Genomic DNA, 23,838 nt, shown 5'->3' on the forward strand with positions numbered 1-23,838 from the left:
GACTCTTTTTTCAGAGCAGTAAGTGCTCGTCTGACCAACAGCAGGTCCAGAAATGCCATCCAAGGGCCACGGCCTGTAACTGGGGACCCCAAGGGCCTGCTTGGTACTCTACCCCACTGTGGCTGAGCTGCTACCTAAGCTACAAGCGAAGTCCCCTTGACTCTTCCCTCTCCTTTTCTCGAGTAGAAGGAGCCCCTCCCCATAGTCACCACAGCTGGGAACGTGCTGAACCACTGGAAGCCAGCGTGTCTCTGAGTCTCACCCGAGGTCCATGACAAGTACCGCGCAGCTATCACTGCTGACTATTCGGAGCCCCAGGGGCTAATCGGAACTCAGCTCCCAACTGCTGGGACGGGCAATTCACTGCTGGCTGAGGCTGGTCTAAATGCTCCCTCCATGGACGCTGGCTGAGTTCTGCCCTGTGTGCTTTCCCCTGTGATGGAGCAGCACTGAGTTCCAATGCCAAGTCCCACAGTCACTGAAGTGCTCTCCCTCCCCCAAGTTCATCGATTCTGTCTCTGTGCCACACAGTCACCGCTGGGGGATGGGGGCGGGGGGTGTATCAGCAATTCAAGTGTGTCTTTTCTACCCTCTTCAGTGCCTCTTTCAGTGATATGAAGTTAAAACCAGGCAGTGTGATCACTCACCTGATTTTTGGTTCTTCTGACGGTGCTGTTTCGTGTGGACAGTTGTTCAGTCTGGTGTTCCTGTGGGGGATGAGGAGGGTGGTCAGTGGAGGCTTCTATTCTGCCTCTTGCTCTGCCTCCTGAGCTCCAGGCCTGTGTTTGGGCTTTACCTCACTCTCAGAGTAGGTTTTGTAAAAAAGTAACACCTGTTGGGGTTTTGCTGACTCAGAGCACGTGTGAGGAAGGAGGAGGGATGGAGGAAAGATTCTGAGCACGAGGCCGGGTGCGGTGGCTCACGCCTACAATCCCAGCACTTTGGGAGGCCAAAGGCAGGTGGGTCACCTGAGGTCAGGAGTTCAAGACCAGCCTGACCAACATGGTGAAACCCCGTCTCTACAAAAATTAGCTGAGTGTGGTGGCGCCTGCCTGTGGTCCCAGCTACTCCGGAGGCTGGGGTGACCCCAGGAGTTTGAGGCTGCAGTGAGCCATGGTTGTGCCACTGCACTCCAACCTGGGTGACAGAGTGAGACCCTGTTTCAAAAAAAAAAAGGAAAATTCTGAGCCAGGAAACAGCCCCTTTGCTAACGATGCCTGTTCCCTTCCAGTGTATTTCCGCATTGTCACCATGGATAGCAACTTTGTTCCAGTGAACGACAAGGTGAGTTGGGAGGAGGAAAGGGAGTGGTGCAGACTGAGAGAATAGGGAAAAAGATGAGAGATTCTCTCCAAGGCGGAAGTCCTCTCAGCCTGGGTTTGGCAAGGCAAGGCCCTCTGGGTTGGAGACTGCTGTGCGTGTGGGACTGGAAGTGCTGGACTAGCCTCAGCAAGCTAGCCTAAATCAGCCTAGGAATAAGCAGAGGTAACCAGTTCTCAGCTTCAGTATCTACACATCAATCAGGTTCTTGAGAGATGGTTACTCTCCTTGTCATTTTATTTTATGTATTTGTTTATTTAGAGACAGAGTCTCGCTCTGTGGCCCAGGCTGGAGTGCAGTGGCGTGACCTCAGCTCACTATAACCTCTGCGTCCTGGGTTCAAGCAATTCTCCTGCCTCAGCCTCCTGGGTAGCTGGGATTACAGGCACGCGCCACCACACCTGGCTAATTTTTGTATTTTTAGTAAAAACAGGGTTACACCATGTTGGCCAGGCTGGTCTCAAACTCCTGACCTCAAGTGTTCCACCCACCTCGGCCTCCCAAAGTGCTGGGATTACAGACAAGAGCTGTAGCTCAGCCTCCTTTCATTTTAAGAGTTTTCACAAACTTCAAGAGCTTCTCTTCAGGACTGAAAAAAGTTTTTTTTGTTTTGTTTTGTTTTTGTTTTTGTTTTTTAAGGCAAAAAGGAGAATGTCCACTTCCCCTCTGTTTCTATGAGGCAAAATAATTTACAAAATAGATAATTATCTTAAGGCAACATTAAATAAATATATGCCAAAGGTTAAAAGGTAGCAACATTTAGCGAATATTTGACTTTTCCTTGGACTCCCCATCCCTAGAATCATAAGTCTTTTAATAGGTTTGATCTCAAATTGGAACACGTGTCATTTCTACATGCTTCTGAGATACTTATCTCCCAGACACCCTGCTTTCTTTAGTAATGCCCTAACACGCTACTGTCTTTCCCAATATAGATTTCCTTTTAGTTCCTTCTTCCCATCACCTGTAGCTTTTCTTTTGTAGGAGTTCAGTATAATGTTGAGTACTTATTTCTTACTTTTTTTTTTTTTTTTTTTAACATTTTAAGACAAGGTCTCATTCTGTCGCCTAGGCTGGAGTGCAGTGGCACAGTCATGGCTCCCTGCAGCTTTGACTCTGCCTCGGGTTCAAGTAATTTTCCCACCTCAGTCTCCCCAGTAGCTGGGACCACAGGTGTGCATTACCACACCTGGCTAATTATTTTATTTTTTGTAGAGATGGGGGTCTCACCTTGTTGCCCAGGCTGGTCTTGAATTCCTGGGCTCTCTCGCTTCAGTCTCCCAAAGTGTTGGGATTATAGGCCTGAGCCACCGCACCTGGTCTGAGTACTTATTTCTTAACAGACTGTTTTCTCTAGAGCTGCAACAAGGAAGTGCCGGGTTCAAAGTGTGGCCGGCAGCAGCACTATTTTAGACTCACTTACCCTCAGGGTTGATCTCATTCACTACCCCGTTACGATATATTTCCTTTGCTCAAATGATGCGGGATTACTTCCAGGTGTTCTGATTTCGACAGTCAGGTTCTCTTTCTCTTGTAAAATTATTCCTTCCTCCCCGCTCTATTTCTCTAGCCAAGCCCTCCCTCCAAATTCAGTTGAAACACCGAGATTAACAAAAGGAATTTTACCAAGAAAGCTGGAATAAAAATTGTGTTTTTGTAACCACCCAGTGGGTTCACCTTGCCTGCTGCTTAGACAGAGCCGATTTATCAAGACAGGGGAATTGCAATGAAGAATGAGTAACTCACGCAGAGCCAGCTGTGCGGGAGACTGGAGTTTTATTGTTACTTACATCAGTCTCCCTGAGCATTTGGAAATCAGAGTTTTTAAAGATAATTTGGCAGGCAGGGGCTTGGGAAGTGGGGAGTGCTGATTGGTCAGGTTGGAGATGGAGTCATAGATGGTTAAAGTGAGGTTTTCTTGCTGTCTTCCTCCTCCCGGGCGGGCGGGATGGCAGAACTGGTTGAGCCAGATTACTGGTCTGGGTGATGTCAGCTGATCCAGAATGCAGGGTCTGAAAACATCTCAGGCACTGATTTTAGGTTTTACTATAGTGATACTATCCCCAGGAGCAATTTGAGGACGTTCAGACTCTTGGAGCCGAGGCTGCATGATCCCTAAACTGTAATTTCTAATCTTGTAGCTAATTTGTTAGTCCTGCAAAGACAGACTGGACCCCAGGCAAGAAGGGGGTCTTATTGGGAAAGGGCTGTTATCAATTTTGTTTCAGAGTCAAACCATGAACTGAATTCCTTCCCAAAGTTAGTTTGGCCTACACCCAGGAATCCACAAGGACAGCTTCAAAGTTGGAAGCAAGATGGAGTTGGTTAGGTCTGACTTCTTTCACTTTCATAATTTCCTCAGTTATAATTTTGCAAAGGCGGCTTCAGTTCCTCCCTTTGGGTTTTATAATACCTTAATCTTAAGGTGTGGGCTCTGAAGATGGGAAAAGCCTGTCGATTGCTCTGGCTTCTTCCTGCTGATGGGGGGTGTAGTGGGGGTACCTAAGGTGAGACGAGTGGAACGGCTTAGAAGCAAGATAGTGTCGGTTAAGTCTGATTCCTTTGACTGTCATAATTTCCTCAGTTTTAATTTTGCAAAGTCAGTTTCATTTACACAGCACAATATTTTATCCCCAAACAAGTAAAGTAAGCCTGATATTAACTAACCCTGTCTAACTTGATTGCTGTACTCAGTTATTCAGAAACTCCAGGCAACTTTCAGTCGAAAATGCTATTTTCCTTTTTTTTTTTTTTTTTTTTTTTTTTTGAGACGGAGTTTCACTGTGTTGCCCAGGCTGGAGTGCAGTAGCGGGATCTCAGCTCACTGCAACCTCCACCTCCTGGGTTCAAAGGATTCTCCCGCCTCAGCCTCCCAAGTAGTTGGGTTTACAGGAACGTACCATCACATCTGGCTAATTTTGTATTTTTAGTAGAAATGTGGTTTTACCATGTTGGTCAGGCTGGTCTCAAACTCCTGACCTCACGTGATCTGCCCACCTCAGCCTCCCAAAGTGCTGGGATTACAGGCGTGAGCCACCATGACTGGTCTCAGAAATGCTACTTTCCTCGTGAAACACTTATTTTCTTCCAGAGCCTATTTCTGGCCAACTGATGTCTTTCCTGATTCTTGATCCTCTGTGTGAGAAAAGTACTTTGTTATCTAAGTGTTTTTTGTTGTTGTTTTGTCTTTTGTGTTTGAGTCACTTTGTCGCCCAGGCTGGTGTGCAGTGGCATGATCTTGGTTCAAGCAACCTCCACTATCTGGATTCAAGTGATTCTCCTGCCTCAGCCTCCGGAGTAGCTGGAGTTACAGGTGTGTGGCACCATGTCCAGCTAATTTTTGTATTTTTAGTAGAGATGGGTTTTCACCATGTTGGCCAGGCTGGTCTTGAACTCCTGACCTCAGGTGATCCACCCTCCTCAGCCTCCCAAAGTGCTGGGATTACAGGTGTGAGCCACAGTGCCTGGCCTAAAGAAGTGTTTTTGTTTGTTTGTTTTGTTTTGACTTTATGGAAATCTATAAGAATCTTAGTGATATTCTCCTCCTGATGTTTATATAGCCCAGGTTTGTGGAAGTCCTAGTTCATTTTGATCCTTATATCTCCTTATTTTTTGACTTTTTTTTTTTTTTTGAAGAATTGCCATTATCCCTAATATCAAGGCTGATAATTGTATTTAGTGGTTCAGCTTCTTCACTGGTTGGCATCACATGGTACTTGGCCCAAGAATAAAAAAATCAAGCACTGTCTTGATTTCATTCTCTTCTTTCCAAGTTAGATCCTAACTGGTCTTCTCTTTTGAATACCTTTGCACTCTCTCTGAGTCCCTCTCCTGCTATTCACTAAATTCCAGCTTTCAATCTCACGCATCTTTTTAGCAACTACTGTCTTGAGGAAACTGATACGTGATTCTCCAATGGAACTATTACAAACAATTTTAAAAATAATTATTTGCATTGCTTGAAAGTAAGGTTCCTGGGCTGGGCACAGTGGCTCAACCTGTAATCCCAGCACTTTGGGAGGCCAAGGCAGGCAGATCGCCTGAGGTCAGGAGTTCGAGACCTGCCTGGCCAACATGGTGAAACCCCATCTCTACTAAAAAAAATACAAAAATTAGCCAGGTGTGGTGGTGGGCACCTGTAATCCCAGCTACTCAGGAGGCTGAGGCAGGAGAATCCTTTGAACCCGGGAGGCAGAGCTTGCAGTGAGCCGAGATCGCGCCACTGCACTCCAGCCTGGGTGTCACAGCAAGACTCCATCTCAAAAAAAAAAAAAAAAAGGAAAGAAAGAAAGAAAAGAAAGTAAGGTTCCTGCCCACATGCATTTAGATGGTAAAGGAAGAGGCCAGGAGATGGTTGGCTACCAAGAAAAGGTTTAAACATTGGGGAACCCACTGGTGCTAATACTTCTTTTAGGCATGTTTTTTGTGCAAGAGCTCAGTCACAGGGCACTGAGACTGGTCTGATGCTCCAGTTCCTCAGATCTTTGGAGACTGGCAATTCCTTTGAGATTCCTGCCCCCACTCTTCCCCTCCTTCTGCCTTGTTTCCCTCCCGAGAAGTCTGTGCCCCCATTGTTATTCTTTTCAGGGCACAAAAGAGCCATTTAGAAAGGAAGAAATGAAGAAATGGGCAAGAGGGAAATGAAGAATTATTTGTGAACTTTTGCTTTCAGCAAACTTACTCTTACTGCTGTCACCCTTCTTTAACCCGCATTATCTCGTTTTCCTTTTCAGTACTCCATGGTGGAACTACAGGTAAGTGGAAGTTTCCTTCTCTTCTCTGTCAGTTGTGGAAGAGGAAGAATGAGAATTTGGTGGTAAACCTTGAAGACAGAAGCAACTCTGAGATCTTGGCCCAGAGCCCCATGACTGCCCAGCACCGAGCACCCACATCCACCTAAGTTGTGCCTGTTCTCTCGCCTCTGCCCTCCTGGTCTCTCACAACTACATTTCAGTAGACAAGAACACCAGCCTCTGTAATGACTACACCGCTCTCTCATTCCCCTAACTTCTCTGTGCCCAGCCAACTTAACCAGGCTTGGTTCTGTACTCCCCTTAGTCTAAGGTAACAGCCCTTGCCATAGGCATTCTCAATAGGTACATGATAACATAAACACCTGTGAGAAGTGTTTTAAAGGAAAGGATCTAGAGGGTGATTTCTCCACAATATCTCCTCCATTTTTCCATTCAATCACCCATTTTTTAGGTATCTTACAATCAATTTCCTCAGCCTTGTCCCCTAATAGGGACCAGAAACAGAGTAAACATTCTTTGTAAATGACATCCCGGGTCCTACTTTCTAAAACTGGAGATAACACTTCAGAGGACTCAGTGTGATCATTAAAATCTACAAAATTTCCTCCCAAATGGGGGCTGGATCTATAGAAGTATTTACCTCATTCAGTCATAAAGAAAGTTATAAATAACATAGGGAGCTACTCTTCCTGGACACAGATCACAGGGGTCTTGAACAATGGGTGGGGTTCTTTACCTGCCTTTTGCTTCTTTACCTGCGTTTTGCAGGGTAGAGTGGGAAGTGAACAGGTAGGCACATCATGCAGTTTCTCTGTTGGACAGGATCCAAACAGCAACAGGATTGCACAGTGGCTGGAAGTGGCACCTGAGCAAGGCATTGTAGACCTGTCCTTCCAACTGGCACCAGAGGCAATGCTGGGCACCTACACTGTGGCAGTGGCTGAGGGCAAGACCTTTGGCACTTTCAGTGTGGAGGAATATGGTAGGTGGGGGAATGGACAAGCCAAAGTACTGGGTATAATCTCATCTTAAAATCAGCAAAGGTAGAGTAAAATCTACTCTGGGAAAGGATTATGTATTCATTTTTGAATCAATGCTAAACCAGCTAATGACTTTAGGAGAATTCTACCTAAATAATGCCTCCTTCATTAGATCCATTAATTTAATTTTCACTGTGTTTATACCCCTCTGCTCACTGCCTATCTGACTGCGTCCTCCTCCAATTCTTTTTCCATTTCTCCTTTTACTCTCTTCAGTGCTGCCGAAGTTTAAGGTGGAAGTGGTGGAACCCAAGGAGTTATCAACGGTGCAGGAATCTTTCTTAGTAAAAATTTGTTGTAGGTAAGAGCAGAAGCTTGAGATCTGGTGGAGATTAAAGATGCATCAAGAGATATGATGAGGGAATTACATGGGGAAAGGGATTATAGGGGGGCCAAAACTTGGGGTATTTTGTGTAATTCAGAGTCATGACTTATCCCAGAACCTTTTTTTTTTGAGACAGAGTTTTGCTCTTGTCGTCCAGGCTGGAGTATAATCATGTGATCTCCTCTCACTGCAACCTCCGCCTCCCGGGTTCAAGCGATTCTCCTGCCTCAGCCTCTTGAGTAGGTGGGATTACAGGCACACGCCACCATGCCTGGCTAATGTTAGAATTCTTAGTAGAGACGGGGTTTTGCTATGTTGGCCAGGCTGGTCTTGAACTCCTGACCTCAGGTGATCCACCCGCCTCGGCCTCCGAAAGTGCTAGGATTACAGGCGTGAGCCACCGCGCCCCGCCAATAACGTATTTTATAGTTGTGTTTCTGCTCTTTTTTTTCCCACTGCTCACTCAGACAGTATTGATTTGGTCTTTACAAGACACAATATTGAATCCCATAGATAAATAGGGATCAGGAGAAAGAAAGATACTGTTTTCATTCTTAAGATGGTGCTAATTGTGGAGTGGATCTACTCTAAGACTGAGTAAAGTAGGGAAGGAAAAGAGGGCTAGAAAAGGTAGGATTATCAGAGCTTTCTTTCTTTTTTTTTTTTTTTTTTTTTTGAGACAGAGTCTCATTCTGTCACCCAGGCTGGAGTGCAGTGGGGCGATCTCGGCTCACTGCAACCTCCATTTCCTGGGTTCAAGCGATTCTCCTGCCTCATCTTCCTGGAGAAGCTGGAATTACAGGTGTGAGCCACCATGCCCAGCAAATTTTTGTATTTTTAGTAGAGACAGGGTCTTGCCGTGTTGCCTAGGCTGGTCTTGAACTCCTGGCCTCAAGTTATCCACCTGCCTCGGCCTCCCAAAGTTTTGGGATTACAGGCATGAGCCACCACACTGGCCTGGACTGTCAGAGCTTTCTTTCAGAGGCTGGAGTGTGAGAAGAGAGAAGTGGTGTTCGGAGGAAGAGCCGGATCTCGAGTGGAATTTCCCAACTCTGACCCCTCATGCTTTTCTTGGTTAGGTACACCTATGGAAAGCCCATGCTAGGGGCAGTGCAGGTATCTGTGTGTCAGAAGGCACATACTTACTGGTATCGACAGGTGGAACGGGAACAGCTACCTGACAAATGCAGGAACTTCTCTGGACAGGTGAGTAAATGACAGGTAAAAAAGGAACATATCGGCCGGGTGTGATGGCTCAAGCCTGTCCTCCCGGCACTTTGGGAGGCAGAGGCAGGCGGATCACGAGGTCAGGAGTTTGAGACCAGCCTGACCAATATGGTGAAACCCCATCTCTACTAAAAATTCAAAAAATTAGCTGGGCATGGTGGCATGCGCCTGTAATCCCAGCTACTCGGAGGCTGAGAGAGGAGAATCGCTTGAACCTGGGAGGCGGAGGTTGCAATGAGCTGAGATGGTGCCACTGCACTCCAGCCTGGGTGACAAAGCGAGACTCTGCCCCTCCCACCCCCTCCCCCAAAAAAAGAACCTATCCACATGTCCTAAAGAGTAAGAAGGCAACAATCTAGAAAAGTGGTAAACAGCCCAAAGTAGAAATCATTTCCCAGAATTATTATCCCAGTTCCAAAGAACAAAGCAGCGATCTTTATCCTCAACAGGGAGTCTTTTAGAGTCTTCCTTGGAACCAAGAAATTTACCTAAACCCCTGTAAGACACAATTTTCCAGTTTTGAAGTCATTTCTTTTTCCCTTTCCCAAATCTTGAAGCTTCAAAGTCATTTCATGATTATCTATGTGCAAGTGTGTAGTTCATGTTGGAGGAGAGTTTTTCTATATTAGAAACTAAAGTGTGGAGATGAGAAATTATTTCCTTCTACAGAACGTTATAAAATGGACGTAGAGATTATATTCCTCATCTGCTCTCTATCTCTGTCTCTGATCGCCTCACTAGACTGACAAAACAGGATGCTTCTCAGCACCTGTGGACATGGCCACCTTTGACCTTATTGGATATGCGTACAACCATCAAATCAACATTGTGGCTACTGTTGTGGAGGAAGGGACAGGTAAGTAGGGTACTCCTTGGCTCATTAAGAAAAGTGAAAGAGGCTGGGCGTGGTGGCTCAAGCCTGTAATCCCAGCACTTTGGGAGGCCGAGGTGGGCAGATCACAAGGTCAGGAGTTCAAGACCAGCTTGGCCAATACGGTGAAACCCCATCCCTAATAAAAATACAAAAATTAGGCTGGGCGCGGTGGCTCAAGCCTGTAATCCCAGCACTTTGGGAGGCCGAGACGGCCGGATCACTAGGTCAGGAGATCGAGACCATCTTGGCTAACACGGTGAAACCCCGTCTCTATTAAAAAATACAAAAAACTAGCCGGACGTGGTGGTGGGCGCCTGTAGTCCCAGCTACTCCGGAGGCTGAGGCAGGAGAATGGCGTGAACCTGTGAGGTGGAGCTTGCAGTGAGCTGAGATCCGGCTACTGCACTCCAGCCTGGGCGACACAGCGAGACTCCATCTCAAAACAAACAAACAAACAAACAAACAAAAAAACAAAAACAAAACAAAAAAACCCCAAAATTAGCCAGAAGTGGTGGCGGACACCTGTAGTCCCAGCTACTCAGGAGGCTGAGGCAGGAGAATCACTTGAACCCGGGAGGCAGAGGTTGTAGTGAGTCGAGATCAGGCCACTGCACTCCAGCCTAGGAGACAGAGCGAGACTGTCTCAAAAAAAAAAGAAAAGAAAAGAAAAGCGAAATAAAAAGGGCTGGTCCCAGGGACAGATAATTACTCCAAGGATACAAGACCTCCCCTCTTGAGTGTTTGGGTGGTACCTTGTTCCTGGTTCCCAGTCAAGGGGAAATGCCAGATCCCATGTTGCCGTCTATAAGAAATACTACATACTTCTCCAAAAGACTGGGGAGGCGAAGTTGGTTTGGATCTTTGGCCAGAAATACATTCAACTTCATCCCTCTGCCACCATTCTCTCAGAGACTTGACATTAAACACAAAGATGAGACTATCAGGTGCCTAGATCTTTATACGTCTGGTTTCCCTCTGCAGGCGTGGAGGCCAATGCCACTCAGAATATCTACATTTCTCCACAAATGGGATCAATGATCTTTGAAGACACCAGCAATTTTTACCATCCCAATTTCCCCTTCAGTGGGAAGGTATGTTAAAACTTTTCTCTACAGAGACAAAAAAAAATGCGTAACCATCTACCTTACCTTCTTCCTGCAGCTATAGCCACATAGCTAACTTAGCGCTGTTCCAAGTACTTTACGCGTATTCACTTTAATCTTTACAATAATGCAATGAGGCAGACACTATATTGGCCCCATTTTGTGGGTAACGAGACAGGTAACAGAGGCTAAGTGATTTTTCCAAGGTTATCAGCAAATAGGTGGGAACTATGACCAAATCCAGGAAGCCTGCCTCCGGGGTATACACTCTCCACTCCCTGTGCTGTGCTGCCCCTAATCCCATAGGAGAAGCACCTTGAATATTAATGCCAGTTTAGGGGTCTTTCTAATGCCAGGGGCTGATCTTCTAATGTCTAAATCTTTGTATTTAAGAGCTGCAGGGTTTCTAGAGAAATCGTCCAGCCTGGTCTCCTGCATCTCGGCAAGGTTAATATGAAATTTTCCTTGACAGCCATGTATAGCTCTTTAAGCAGTTTTCTTTTTCTTTCTGGGTTTTTTTTTTTTTTTTGGTTTTGTTTTATTTTTGTTTTTGTTTTGAGATAGAGTTTCGCTCTTGTTGCCCAGGCTGGAGGTGCAATGGCGTGATCTCTGTTCACCGCAACCTCCACATCCCAGGTTCAAGTGATTCTTCAGCCTCAGCCTCCCAAGTAGCTGGGATTACAGGCACGTAATTTTGTATTTTAGTAGAGATGGGGTTTCTCCATGTTGGTCAGGCTGGTCTCGAACTCCCAGCCTCAGGTTATCTGCCTACCTGGGCCTCTCAAAGTGCTGGGATTACAGGAGTGAGCCACTGTGTCCGATCAGCAATTTTCTTTAGAGATTTTTAAATTCCTGGCAGGGTGTAGTGGCTCACGTCTGTAGTCCTAGCACTTTGGGAGGCTGAGGTGGGCAGATCACTTGAGGCCAAGAGTTCAAGACCAGCCTGGCCAACATGGCGAAACCCTGTCTCTACCAAAAATACAAAAATTAGCCAGGCATGGTGGCGCATGTCTGTAATCCCAGCTACTTGGGAATCTGAGGTACGAGAGTTGCTTGAACCCAGGAGGCAGAGGGTGCAGTGAGCTAAGATCATGCCACTGCACTCCAGCCTGGGCGACAGAGTGAGACTGTCTCAAAAAAAAAAAGAAGCTAAATAAATAATTAAATTTTCTTTGTTAGTGTTTTCTTTCTGATATCTAACTGAATTTCCTCCTCATTCAGCTTATCTTTCTTTACTTCCTGTACAACTGGTCCACACAGTAATATTGCACATATAGAGATGCATTTATTCCTCAGTTATCATTTCTCCAGACCAAGGATGGGTGCAAATTATTTCTAGAGCCTAAGGATTACACAGTTTGGGAGGGTAGGGGATTCTCTTTAAGAAAAAGAAAGCAAAATAGGCTGGGCGCAATGGCTCATGCCTGTAATCCCAGCACTTTGGGAGGCCGAGGTGGGTGGATCACGAGCTGGCCAACATGGTGAAACCCTGTCTCTACTAGAACTACAAAAATTAGCTGGGTGTGGTGGTGCATGCCTGTAGTTCCAGCTATTTGGGAGGCTGATGCAGGAGAATTGCTTGAACCCGGGAGGTAGAGGTTGCAGTGAGCCGAGATCGTCCCACTGCACTCCAGCCTTGGTGACAGAGGGAGACTCCATCTCAAAAAAAGAAAGGAAGGAAGGAGAGAAAAAACAAACCAAAAACAGTGTGCAGAAAGTTTGAAGGAGCCTGTGCAAACGAAGAGCCCTAAAGTTTCATTAGCCACCGGGCAAATCTAGCTCTGCCCTGGGCTGTTACTTCTGTTTGTTTTTCACTTCTTCACAGATCCTAGTTCAAAAGCTAGAATCACATTTATCTTTTTCAGGACTCTTCCCTGAAATGTATTCTTAGAAATTCTGTTACTACTTTTAGTGCCAAAACCGCAATTAGTTTGCACCAACCTAATATTCCACTTCACTTCATACTCAAGTTTACTCCAAACCTAATTCTAATCCCTAATGACGTTTGTCCTTCAGATAAGAGTTAGGGGCCATGATGACTCCCTCCTCAAGAACCATCTAGTGTTTCTGGTGATTTATGGCATGAACGGAACCTTCAACCAGACCCTGGTTACTGACAACAATGGCCTGGCTCCCTTTACGGTGGATACATCCAGTTGGAATGGGGCAGATGTTTCTCTGGAGGTAAGCATGGATGGAGGACCAGCTTCCTAGAAAGTAAGGCTTCCCTGAAGGAAAACTTCAGAATTTTCCTGTTTCCTATCCTCCTCTCTGCTTGGAATTACATCTCTCTCACTGACAAGTCCTGCTCCCCCGTTGACAAAAAGTTTTCCTTAGATTCTTTCTGTTTTTAATATCAATCAGATAAATAGTCCTTACCGAGATGAAAACTACTATTTCTATTATTACATCTTTTAACTTACCCCCATCTCTATCTGATCCTATCTATATATGAAGTTAGAGTAGGGAGGAAAAGGTGACTCAGTCATTCTCTTTCTTTTTCCCCTTCCCTTCCCCTCATTACTTAATAAAAACAGCAAACAAGAGAACTCTAGATTCTAGATAACTTATAAGTATTAATTATGAACTGCCGCAACAATGCTTCTTATCAAACAGCTAAAAACTTCAGTATCATGCAACACAAAGCATTCACTGCTTGTGCATCTGGGGCATTCAGCCAGGCAGCTCTGCTGATTTCGATTTCCAGACCTGTCTGCAGATCGGCTGGCCGTAGGCTGGTGTTCCACATACCTCTCATGCAGGAGCCAGCTAGCCCGGGTATATTCTTATGGCAGTGATGAGGTGCAAGTGCAAAAGCTGATGTTCAGGGCTTTTTCAAACCTGTATACATTGCATATGTTAACATCCCATTCCCAACAAATCACACAGTGGGCCCACAGTCAGACTAGGAGGGTACTGGAAGACTACAGGCTAACGGATGTTGATCTTGAAGGGTGCAGGGTATGTGTGAGGAATTGGAGCCATTAATGAGATCGTTCAACCACAGGACTTAAGTAAACATATACTAGTTGCCTTGTGGCTAATTTGACTCTTTCTTTACTCTAGGCATCACTCAATTACTCAAAAATAGTTATTTTTCAATCTTAGTATCTTCTGTACCTAGTTTTCTTATCCCTGAAATACAATCTTTGATTTCTATATAATCTAAGTCATGTTCATCTATCCCAGGAGTATCTGTGAAGATACATCACCCACAATTTCCCCTCACTTAGTAACTATAATTCAGCCGTTCTTTCACTCTCCTACATACCAAAATATTGCTGCACACTACTACGTTTATAGATTCTTGATCCATCCTTGGCTGGACCACTAAGGAAATACCCACATGCCATTCTCAGGCAGTGAAGATTTAAGAGAAAGCGCTCTATTTGAAAACCGTAACAAGTCCATGGAGTTTCTATGGTTGGGGTGCATGCTAAAATTCTCTCTCTCTCTTTCACTCTCAGGGAAAGTTTCAAATGGAAGACTTAGTATATAATCCGGAACAAGTGCCACGTTACTACCAAAATGCCTACCTGCACCTGCGACCCTTCTACAACACAACCCACAGCTTCCTTGGCATCCACCGGCTCAACGGCCCCTTGAAATGTGGCCAGCCCCAGGAAGTGCTGGTGGATTATTACATCGACCCAGCTGATGCAAGCCCTGACCAAGAGATCAGCTTCTCCTACTATGTGAGGCCAGGAAACGGGGATGGGTGAAAGTATGCTGGGAAGGAAGGAGAATGAGAAGAGCCAGCCAGAGAGGGTACCTAGGCTGTCTGAATTGCAGATGCACATCTAATTAAAAACAATTTTAAAGCCACACTAAAAAAGTTAAAGAACAGTTGACATTAATTTTAAATATATTTTTTATTTAACCCATTATATCCAAAATATTAACATTTTAACATGAAAGCCATATAAAAAGTTTTAATAGATATTTTACATTCTTGTTTCAACTGAGTCTTTGAAACTTGGTATGTGTTTTACACTTAAAGCGTATCTCAGTTTGGACTGAGCACATTTCAAGTATTTATTTATTTATTTATTTATTTATTTATTTTTTGAGACGGAGTCTCGCTCTGTCGCCCGGGCTGGAGTGCAGTGGCCGGATCTCAGCTCACTGCAAGCTCCGCCCCCGGGGTTTACGCCATTCTCCTGCCTCAGCCTCCCGAGTAGCTGGGACTACAGGCGCCCGCCGCCTCGCCCGGCTAGTTTTTTTGTATTTTTTTAGTAGAGACGGGGTTTCACCATGTTCGCCAGGATGGTCTCAATCTCCTGACCTCGTGATCCGCCCGTCTGGGCCTCCCAAAGTGCTGGGATTACAGGCTTGAGCCACCGCGCCCGGCCATTTCAAGTATTTAATATTCCCATGTGAGATATGAGATACTGTATGGCCCAGTATAGGTGTAAGAGATGGAAAGCATTGGGGGGAAAAAAGAGACTCTGAGCAGGAACACAGGAAAATTGTGTGGGAAAATAAAATGAGGAATTACCTGAGAAAATAGTGCTGGCCAGGACAAAAAAAAAAAAAAAAAAAAAAAAAAGTGGGTAGTTGGGAGGGAGCGTGGGGAGGGCATGGGACTCAGGATACTTTTTTTTTTTTTTTTTTTAAATTTATGTGAGACAGGGTTTCACCATGTTAGCCAGGCTGGTCTTGAACTCCTGACCTCAGGTGATCCACCCACCGTGACCTCCCAAAGTGCTGGGACTACAGGAGTGAGCCACCGCGCCCAGCCAGGATACATTTCATTGGTCAATATTATCAAATAGATGATATGGGGTTAAAATTCACATCAATAGCAGCCTCATTGCGGAAATAAAATCATAACTTGGTAGCCTGAAAGCAGTGTATAAGGATAAGCAGCTTTCCTGGTCACCTTGGTGACAGTCAGGAAGTAGAATGGAAACCTCAGGTTTGATGGCTTGGAGCCTCTTTGTTCCCTTATGCTCCTCTCAGTCAATGAGAGACTTTCTCTCCTCTGGATCATTGCAGCAGCTTCTGTGGTTTCAGTGTCGTCATTAAGTGGGAAAAAAAAAAATCATCCTAATACAACGAAAAGAGAAAAGATAGGTGGAAAATAACAAGTCCAGGTGATAATGTGGGCTCTGTCTTCAGGACCGAAGTGTGGGGAGGTGTAGGAGAAAAGTGAAGTTAGGGCGAATGGCTAATGCCGGGCAGGCATCCGAGGAACCGACCACGGAGCCCTGCAGGAGCGTGAGATGAGAGGCTGCTTACAAACAAGATCACTGAGTTCTGTTTCAAGTGAGAGTGGACAGGAACGGGGAGTTAGGAGAGGAGATTTCCCCTCTAGAGGGTTCAATGTCAGAAGGGCTCAGGGTAGTTTAGGATGAAATTATTTCCACTGAATTTTAAATTGAGCTGTAATTAAAAAACACTTATGAGGATAGATTTTCGCTGACTTTATGTTACAAGGATTATAAGAAAATAAAATTTGGAGATCTTCAAGAAATGGCAGACAGCTATCGATGGTGTGGAACAATTTCTATGCTGTCAGACTCCTCCCATCCACCTGCGTGGTTCTCAGCCAGGCCTCCGACTGCAGCAGGAGCCACCAGGACCCGCTGGCAGCACCCTGCATTTGTCAAGCTAGTGGATGCTGGGTGGGGAATTGACCCGGGCTCTGAACAGCGAAAGGAGCCTCTCCTCATGAAAGGATGCAGAGATGCTCTGGAAGTTGGTCCAAGGTGAACTTACCATAACTTCTGTGTGTGGTTGATTCTTTTCTTTTCTTCTTTAGTTAATAGGGAAAGGAAGTTTGGTGATGGAGGGGCAGAAGCACCTGAACTCTAAGAAGAAAGGTGAGTGTACATGCTTTTCCTGGAAGTGAACAGGGTATTTTTAAATTCCAGAAAACAGGGCCGGGCGCGGTGGCTCACGCCTGTAATCCCAGCACTTTGGGAGGCCGAGATGGGCGGATCACAAGGTCAGGAGATCGAGACCATCCTGGCGAACACGGTGAAACCCCGTCTCTACTAAAATTACAAAAAAAAAATTAGCCAGGCCTGGTGGTGGGCGCCTGTAGTCCCAGCTACTCGGGAGGCTGAGGCAGGAGAATGGCGTGAACCCGGGAGGCGGAGCTTGCAGTGAGCTGAGATCCGGCCACAGCACTCCAGCCTGGGCGACAGAGCGAGACTCCATCTCAAAAATAAATAAATAAATAAATAAATAAATAAATAAATAAATAAATTCCAGAAAACAATTCTTATACACAGAAGCAATGGAATTGGAGCATTAACAGTCATCACAGGAAAAGAGAAAAATGAGAAGTAATTTGCACCGTGCCACCTGCACTGGCTCAATGAAAAGTGCATACAGTTAGATGCCATTGATAGGTTGGACGTGCATTCTAATTTCCCTGTATATTCCCTCTTCTCTTTCAGGACTGAAAGGCTCCTTCTCTCTCTCACTGACCTTCACTTCGAGACTGGCCCCTGACCCTTCCCTGGTGATCTATGCCATTTTCCCTAGTGGAGGTGTTGTAGCTGACAAAATTCAGTTCTCAGTCGAGATGTGCTTTGACAATCAGGTAAAATGGTAGCGGAGAAGGGTGAAGACAAAGGTTGGGCATAGAGAAAGATCTTGTGCGTGCTGGGGTTGGAGACAAGATAGGTCAGGGAAAGAAGATAATGTTGACATTGGATGTTGTGTTATATTTATATCTTTAATGTTTGGGGTTTGTGTTGAAATCCATCTCTCTCCTACTTTTTCTTTTAAAAAGTAATGCTGGATGAGGTACTGTGGCTCACTCCTGTAATCCCAGTGCTTTGGGAGGCCCAGGCAGAGGGATTTCTTTAGGTCATGGGTTCAAGACCAGCCTGGACAACACAGCAAGATCCTGTCTATAAAAAAAATTTTTTTAAATTAGCTGGGTGTGCAGCACTTTGGGAGGCCGAGGTGGGTGGATCACCTGATGTTACGAGTACAAGGCCAGCCTGGCCAACATGGTGAAACCCCATCTTTACTAAAAATACAAAAATTAGCCTAGCATGGTGGTGGGCGCCTGTAATCACAGCTACTTGGGAGGCTGAGGCAGGAGAATTACATGAACCCAGGAGACGGAGGTTGCAGTGAGCAAAGATCATGCCATTACACTCCAGCCTGAGTGACAGAGTGAGACTCTGTCTCAAAAAAAAAATTATCTGGGTGTGGTGATGCATACCTGTAGTCCCAGCTAGTCTGAAGGCTGAAGCAGGAGTATCGCTTGAGCCCAGGAGTTCAAGGCTGCAGAACAAGACCCTGTCTCTCTCTCTTTTTTTTTTTTTTTTTTTTGAGACAGAGTTTTGCTCTTGTTGCCCAAGCTGGAGTGCAATGGTGCAATCTCGGCTCACTGCAACCTCTGCCTCCTGTGTTCAGTGATTCTTTTGCCTCAGACTCCCAAGTAGCTGGGATTACAGGTATGTACCACCATGCCTGGCTAATTTTTTTTTTTTTTTTTTTTTTTTTTTTTTAGTAGAGACAGGGTTTCACCATGTTGGCCAAGCTAGTCTTGAACTCCTGACCTCAGGTCATCCACCTGCCTTGGCCTCCCAAGGTGCTGGGATTATAGGCGTGACCCTGTCTCTATTTAAAAAAAAAAAAAAAAGAGCCATACTGGGAAGCCGCATGTTCTATACAGTTATTCCACATGTTCTCTCCAGTTTTTGTCTTATAAACTTTCTCTGTCCTTGTACTGTGCTGCTGTCGTTTCCCAACTCCATCATGGCATACAAGTCCTGAAGAGTTAGACTTTACAAAGAAAGATAAGTACAAAAGTGAAAGAATGGGTTGGATGTCGTAGCTGGGGCATATTTGCTGATGACCCAAATTATGTTGTTTCCCCTCCTTTCCGGGCTGACCTGATCCCCAAGTTATACCTTTCCCTTCCCCAGGTTTCCCTTGGCTTCTCCCCTTCCCAGCAGCTTCCAGGAGCAGAAGTGGAGCTACAGCTGCAGGCAGCTCCTGGGTCCCTGTGCGCCCTCCGGGCGGTGGATGAGAGTGTCTTACTGCTCAGGCCGGAGAGAGAGCTGAGCAACCGCTCTGTGAGTAACTGTCTGCTGACAGAATGGGAAGAGGGAGTTGATGGAGAAGACAATTAAGAGGTAGGTTTTAGGCAGTGGAGAGAAAGTCTTAGGGAAATAATGCACTGCCATAAGGTGGTAAAAAGACTGGCGTAAAAATGAAGTTAGAAAGGGTAAGAGGGCTGGGTGCGGTGGCTCACGCCTGTAATCCCAGCACTTTTTGAGGCCGAGGCAGGCAGATCACCTGAGGTCGGGAGTTCGAGACCAGCCTGGCCAACATGGAGAAACTCTGTCTCTACTAAAAATACAAAAAGAAAAAGAAAAAGAAACGAGCCGGGCATGGTGGCGCATGCCTGTCATCCTGGGGAGGCTGAGGCAGGAGAGTCACTTGAACCCGGGAGGCGGAAGTTGCGGTGAGCAAGATCGAGTCACTGCCCTCCAGTCTGGGCAACAAAAGCGAAAGTTCGTCTCAAAAACACAAAACCAAAAAAAAGAAAGGATAAGAGAAGGCATGGTTAGTATGAACGCAGAGATAAGAAAAGAGAATGAGCCTGTAATCCCAGAACTTTAGGAGGCTGAGGCGGGCGGATCACCTGAAGTCAGGGGTTCAAGACCAGCCTGACCAACATGGTGAACCCTGTCTCTACTAAAAATACAAAAATTAGCTGGGTGTGGTGGCCGGCACCTGTAATCCCAGCTACTCAGCAGGCTGAGGCAGGAGAATTGCTTGAATGTGGGAGGCGGAGGTTGCAGTGAGCCGAGATCATCCCACTGCACTCCAGCCTGGGTGACAGAGCAAGACTCCGTCTCCAAAAAAAAAAAAAAAAAAAAAAAAGAGAGAGAATGAAATAGGGGATAGGATTATGAAAAAAATAGGTGAGATAGAGGTTAATGTTTTAGAAAGTGAGAAAGGTAATTATGACAAAAAATATATAAAAATAATTCTGGAGTAATAAAGAGAAATGATACAGGAGTAGTAAACTGAGCACCAGAATCTGAGAGAAATTTCTCAACTGATGTCACTATGTCAATGCTTTATTTCCTTTCTCCCCTTGTCCCAGGTCTATGGGATGTTTCCATTCTGGTATGGCCACTACCCCTATCAAGTGGCTGAATATGATCAGTGTCCAGTGTCTGGCCCGTGGGACTTTCCTCAGCCCCTCATTGACCCAGTGCCCCAAGGGCATTCGAGCCAGCGTTCTGCTATCTGGAGGCCCTGGTTCTCTGAAGGCACGGACCTCTTCAGCTTTTTCCAGGTACGTCTTCTTACCCATTTTGTTCTTATGGGAAAGATGGTGGTGGGAAGGGGCAAAGGAAAGTTCATATCTAAGAAAGCAGAGAGACTCATATGGGCACTGATGGGAACCAAATCTTGAAAGAAGCTTCTGACGTGTAAGGTGGCCTCTGTTGGCTCTTACGCTTGAAGAAGATGTCCAATTGCATTGAAGAGAACCACTGTGAGAGAGTTTAGACCTACTCTTCCTCTTTTGTTGTCCCCAATCACTGATTTTCATGAGATCAATCAGGAGGGAAAATTACGGAAGGTAGACCAGAGATCTCTTACTATTATTATAAAAAATAATTTGCACCTATTCTATGAGCAGGATTTGGGATGCTGTGTGACCCAAGTCTGACCAGGAGGTCCCTGAGGTCAGGAACTAGGTCTTGTTCATCTTTGTATTCTCTCTAATGCCTGACCCCTCATAATGCTCATTGTACTTTTGTTGAATTGAGTACACTGATATGGTCCCTACCCTCAGCACGTTCAGAGCGTAAGTCAAATAATAAGGACACAGTGAATAATATTTGGAAGAACCATTAAATGTATGTAATGATGAAATAAGTTTAACTTGAAGCCTCTCATGCTAGTTGGAACAGAAGCCAACCAGTCTCAGTGGCTGAGTTTCGGGTAAGAACACCCAGTTTCACCATTAATTCAAAAAGAATGTTTTGTTTCTACTCTTTGATGGTGGAATTCCTGGGCAGTAGCCTTTGTAGTTGGGGAAGGGACCACCTTAATACTTATTTCTCTGATGCCTATCAGGACATGGGCCTGAAAATACTGTCCAATGCCAAAATCAAGAAGCCAGTAGATTGCAGCTACAGATCTCCAGAATACAGCACTGCCATGGGCGGTAAGCTACCTCTGTGGTGTGTGGATTCTCTGAGATGTTAACAATCCTGGAACTCTGCACATTTCCTCTTTGTGTCCTGTTCTTGCACTGAGCCTCTAGCCTGAGAATGCTAATGGGTTGTGGGTCACAGATACAGAAAGTTTCCCGAGGGTTCTGTCTCTGGGGAGAGCTTTTGAAGCCTGAAGCTTATGTATCCATTCCCTGGCCAAACCCCCTTGGCTATCACTTCCCTCGATGACCTTTGTGACTAGTTAGTTCCTCTTTGGTCCTTCCTCCTTGCCTCTGACTGGATTTTCTCTGCTTCCCTCTAAATTTCTTTCTAGTAATCCCTCCATCCCAATTTATGTCACAACAAGTCTCCTGTTTCCTAAAGTTTTCATATTCTCAATTTCATCAGCAGGTGGTGGTCATCCAGAGGCTTTTGCGTCATCAACTTCTTCACGTCAAGCAGAGGATTCTCAGGTCCGCCAGTACTTCCCGGAGACCTGGCTCTGGGATCTGTTTCCTATTGGGTAAGTGATGACTCAAAAGTACAGTAAAGAGCCAGGTGCATGGCTCACGCCTGTAATCCCAGCACTTTGGGAGGTTGAGGAGAGAGGATCACTTGAGACCAGGAGTTCAAGACCAGCCTGGGCAACATAATGAGCTTCTGTCTCTACAAAAGAAATTTTAAAAATTAGCCAGGTGGTAGTTGTGTCCAACTCAGGAGGCTGAAGTGGAAGGATCACTTGAATCTGGGAGGTGGAGGCTGCAGTGAAGCAAGATCACATCACTGCACTCCAGCCTGGGTGACAAAGCAAAACCCTGTAACAACCACCACCACCAGAAAAAAACGTAAGATTCTACAACGTAGAGCCTGTACAAAACTCAGAATCAGATGCATTCCTAATGGCTCTAAGTCTTAAGCAACGAAAGCTTGATGGGGTGTGGGAATTTATTTGTTTTCCTGAATTCTTTTTTTTTTTTTTTGAGACAGAGTCTTGCTCTGTCACCCAGGCTGGAGTGCAGTGGCACGATTTTGGCTCACTGTAGGCCTCAACCTCCTAGGTTCAAGTGATTCTTGTGCCTCAGCCTCCCAAGTAGCTGGGACTATAGGCGCCTGCCAGCACACCTGGCTAATTTTTGTATTTTTAGTAGAGGCAGGGTTTTGCCATGTTGGCCAGGCTGGTCTCGAACTCCTGGCCTCAAGTGATCCACCCGCCTTGGCCTCCCAAAATGTTGGGATTACAGGTGCCCAGCCTACCTGAATTCTTATGCATTCATCTACAACCACTCAAAACAAATCCACACAATTCCACACTCACGCATTGCAGGCCCTGTGTTCTCACTACTGAACCACACACATTTAAAGGTACATATTGACATCAGTTTTTGCCCACTGCTTGCATGTCCATTTTGACAAGCCCTGAGAACACGCATCCTCACAGACTCAGAGGGCACCAGCCTCTCTGTCAGATGTGCTTGCACAGAGATGCCCACCCCTGACTCCCCACACAGTCCCCCTCCTCCATATGAGTGCAGCCTCACTCACTGGAGGATTCACATTGAGACTCACCTCTTCAGTTGCCTCTTTACTTCTCCCCGCACAACAACACTAACAATTCACTTCTGCAGATGAATTTGTAGCTTTTTTTTTTTTTTTTTTTTTTGGACAGGGTCTTGCCCTGTCACCCAGGCTGGAGTGCAGTGGCGCAATCATAGCTCACTGCAGCCTCAAACTCCTGGGCTCAAGCCATCCTCCTGCCTCAGCCTCCTAAGTAGCTGGGACTACAGTCATGCACCACCACACCTGGCTAATTTTTAAATTTTGGTAGAAATAGGGTCTCGCTATGTTTCCCAGGCTGGCCTCAAACTGCTGGGCTGAAGCCATCTACTCACCTGAGCCTCTCAGAGACCTGAGATTACAAGCATGAACCAGCACACACCACCGAATTTGTGGCTTAATTCACAACAGTTCTCACCCCACGCTGCGTCTGCCTCACGGGGGTCCTTGTGTTCTCACAGTAACTCCGGGAAGGAGACGGTCCACGTCACAGTTCCTGACGCCATCACCGAGTGGAAGGCGATGACTTTCTGCACTTCCCAGTCGAGAGGCTTCGGGCTTTCACCCACTGTTGGACTAACTGCTTTCAAGCCGTTCTTTGTGGACCTGACTCTCCCTTACTCAGTAGTCCGTGGGGAATCCTTTCGTCTTACTGCCACCATCTTCAATTACCTAAAGGATTGTATCAGGGTGAGAGCTGGGGATACAGGAGTCAGGTGTCAGCCCTGGAATCACGCTTCCCGCATAAGTTTGTCTCTAAATTGGAAGCATCCCAATTTTCCCTGGGCAAGAGAAGAGATGTCAGTATCTCGGCCCCCAGGTTTCCCAGGCCTCTATGTATTACGTCCTTCGTTTGGACCCTTTGTCTCTTAAACCTCCTCCTTAGGTTCAGACTGACCTGGCTAAATCGCATGAGTACCAGCTAGAATCACGGGCAGATTCTCAGATCTCCAGCTGTCTCTGTGCTAATGAAGCTAAAACCTATCACTGGAACATCACAGCTGTCAAATTGGGTAAGAGAGGGAAGCGGTAGATGGGTGAGGAAAGCCTGCAACAGAAGCCCAGTGACTAAGCACTCAGTCTTTCTTCTCTGCCACATCTGCTTTGCTTCCTCCTCCCTCTTTGTTTTATTTACTTCTATTTTTCTCCCTCCTAAGGCTGTTATAAGTCAATACAAACACTCTTTGATAGGTGACCAAATTTATTCAAACAGGAATATTTTGAGTGTGAAAGGGAGAGCTTTTAATATTTGTAGCTGGACAAGGAATACATGGCCATGTAACTAATCAAGGACTTACTATAAGAGTCCCTGGGCCAGGCACTATTCTAACTGCTTTATGTATATTAACTCATTAAATTGATTGATTAATTAATTTTTATTTTATTTATTTCCTTTTGAGAGGAAGCCTGTTGCCCAGGCTGGTGTGCAATAGCGCAATCTGGGCATACTGCAACCTCCACCTCCCAGGTTCAAGTGATTCTCCTGCCAAGCC

The 23,838-nt window shown here is 45.7% G+C and overlaps 1 protein-coding gene and 1 long non-coding RNA gene across 3 annotated transcripts in view; one reads left to right on the forward strand and one right to left on the reverse strand.

Moving 5' to 3' along the window:
* The window catches only part of LOC105463180 (alpha-2-macroglobulin like 1), a 54,185-nt gene that overhangs the window by 7,557 nt on the left and 22,790 nt on the right, over positions 1–23,838 (forward strand). Inside the window, exons 3-19 of one of the 2 annotated variants that reach the window (XM_071072222.1) lie at positions 1,232–1,284; positions 6,054–6,074; positions 6,897–7,056; positions 7,331–7,415; positions 8,519–8,645; positions 9,408–9,522; positions 10,522–10,631; positions 12,660–12,827; positions 14,111–14,338; positions 16,408–16,468; positions 17,051–17,196; positions 18,539–18,688; positions 19,729–19,923; positions 20,712–20,802; positions 21,200–21,314; positions 22,807–23,035; positions 23,232–23,358. In XM_071072222.1, the coding sequence (XP_070928323.1) occupies positions 1,252–1,284; positions 6,054–6,074; positions 6,897–7,056; positions 7,331–7,415; positions 8,519–8,645; positions 9,408–9,522; positions 10,522–10,631; positions 12,660–12,827; positions 14,111–14,338; positions 16,408–16,468; positions 17,051–17,196; positions 18,539–18,688; positions 19,729–19,923; positions 20,712–20,802; positions 21,200–21,314; positions 22,807–23,035; positions 23,232–23,358 (2,161 nt within the window). In that variant the 5' untranslated portion in view covers positions 1,232–1,251. The remainder of the gene's footprint in view (positions 1–1,231; positions 1,285–6,053; positions 6,075–6,896; positions 7,057–7,330; positions 7,416–8,518; positions 8,646–9,407; positions 9,523–10,521; positions 10,632–12,659; positions 12,828–14,110; positions 14,339–16,407; positions 16,469–17,050; positions 17,197–18,538; positions 18,689–19,728; positions 19,924–20,711; positions 20,803–21,199; positions 21,315–22,806; positions 23,036–23,231; positions 23,359–23,838) is intronic. The other variant, XM_071072223.1, reaches the window with a different exon arrangement.
* Positions 19,903–23,838, reverse strand: part of LOC105499885 (uncharacterized) — an 80,784-nt gene continuing 76,848 nt past the window's right edge. The window contains exons 7-8 of the long non-coding RNA XR_011609373.1: positions 22,681–23,017; positions 19,903–21,457 (exon numbers count right to left, since the gene is read on the reverse strand). This is a non-coding gene — a long non-coding RNA (uncharacterized lncRNA). The remainder of the gene's footprint in view (positions 21,458–22,680; positions 23,018–23,838) is intronic.

The sequence above is a fragment of the Macaca nemestrina genome, chromosome 10 (genome assembly GCF_043159975.1).
Source record: "Macaca nemestrina isolate mMacNem1 chromosome 10, mMacNem.hap1, whole genome shotgun sequence".
Classification (NCBI taxonomy): domain Eukaryota; kingdom Metazoa; phylum Chordata; class Mammalia; order Primates; family Cercopithecidae; genus Macaca; species Macaca nemestrina.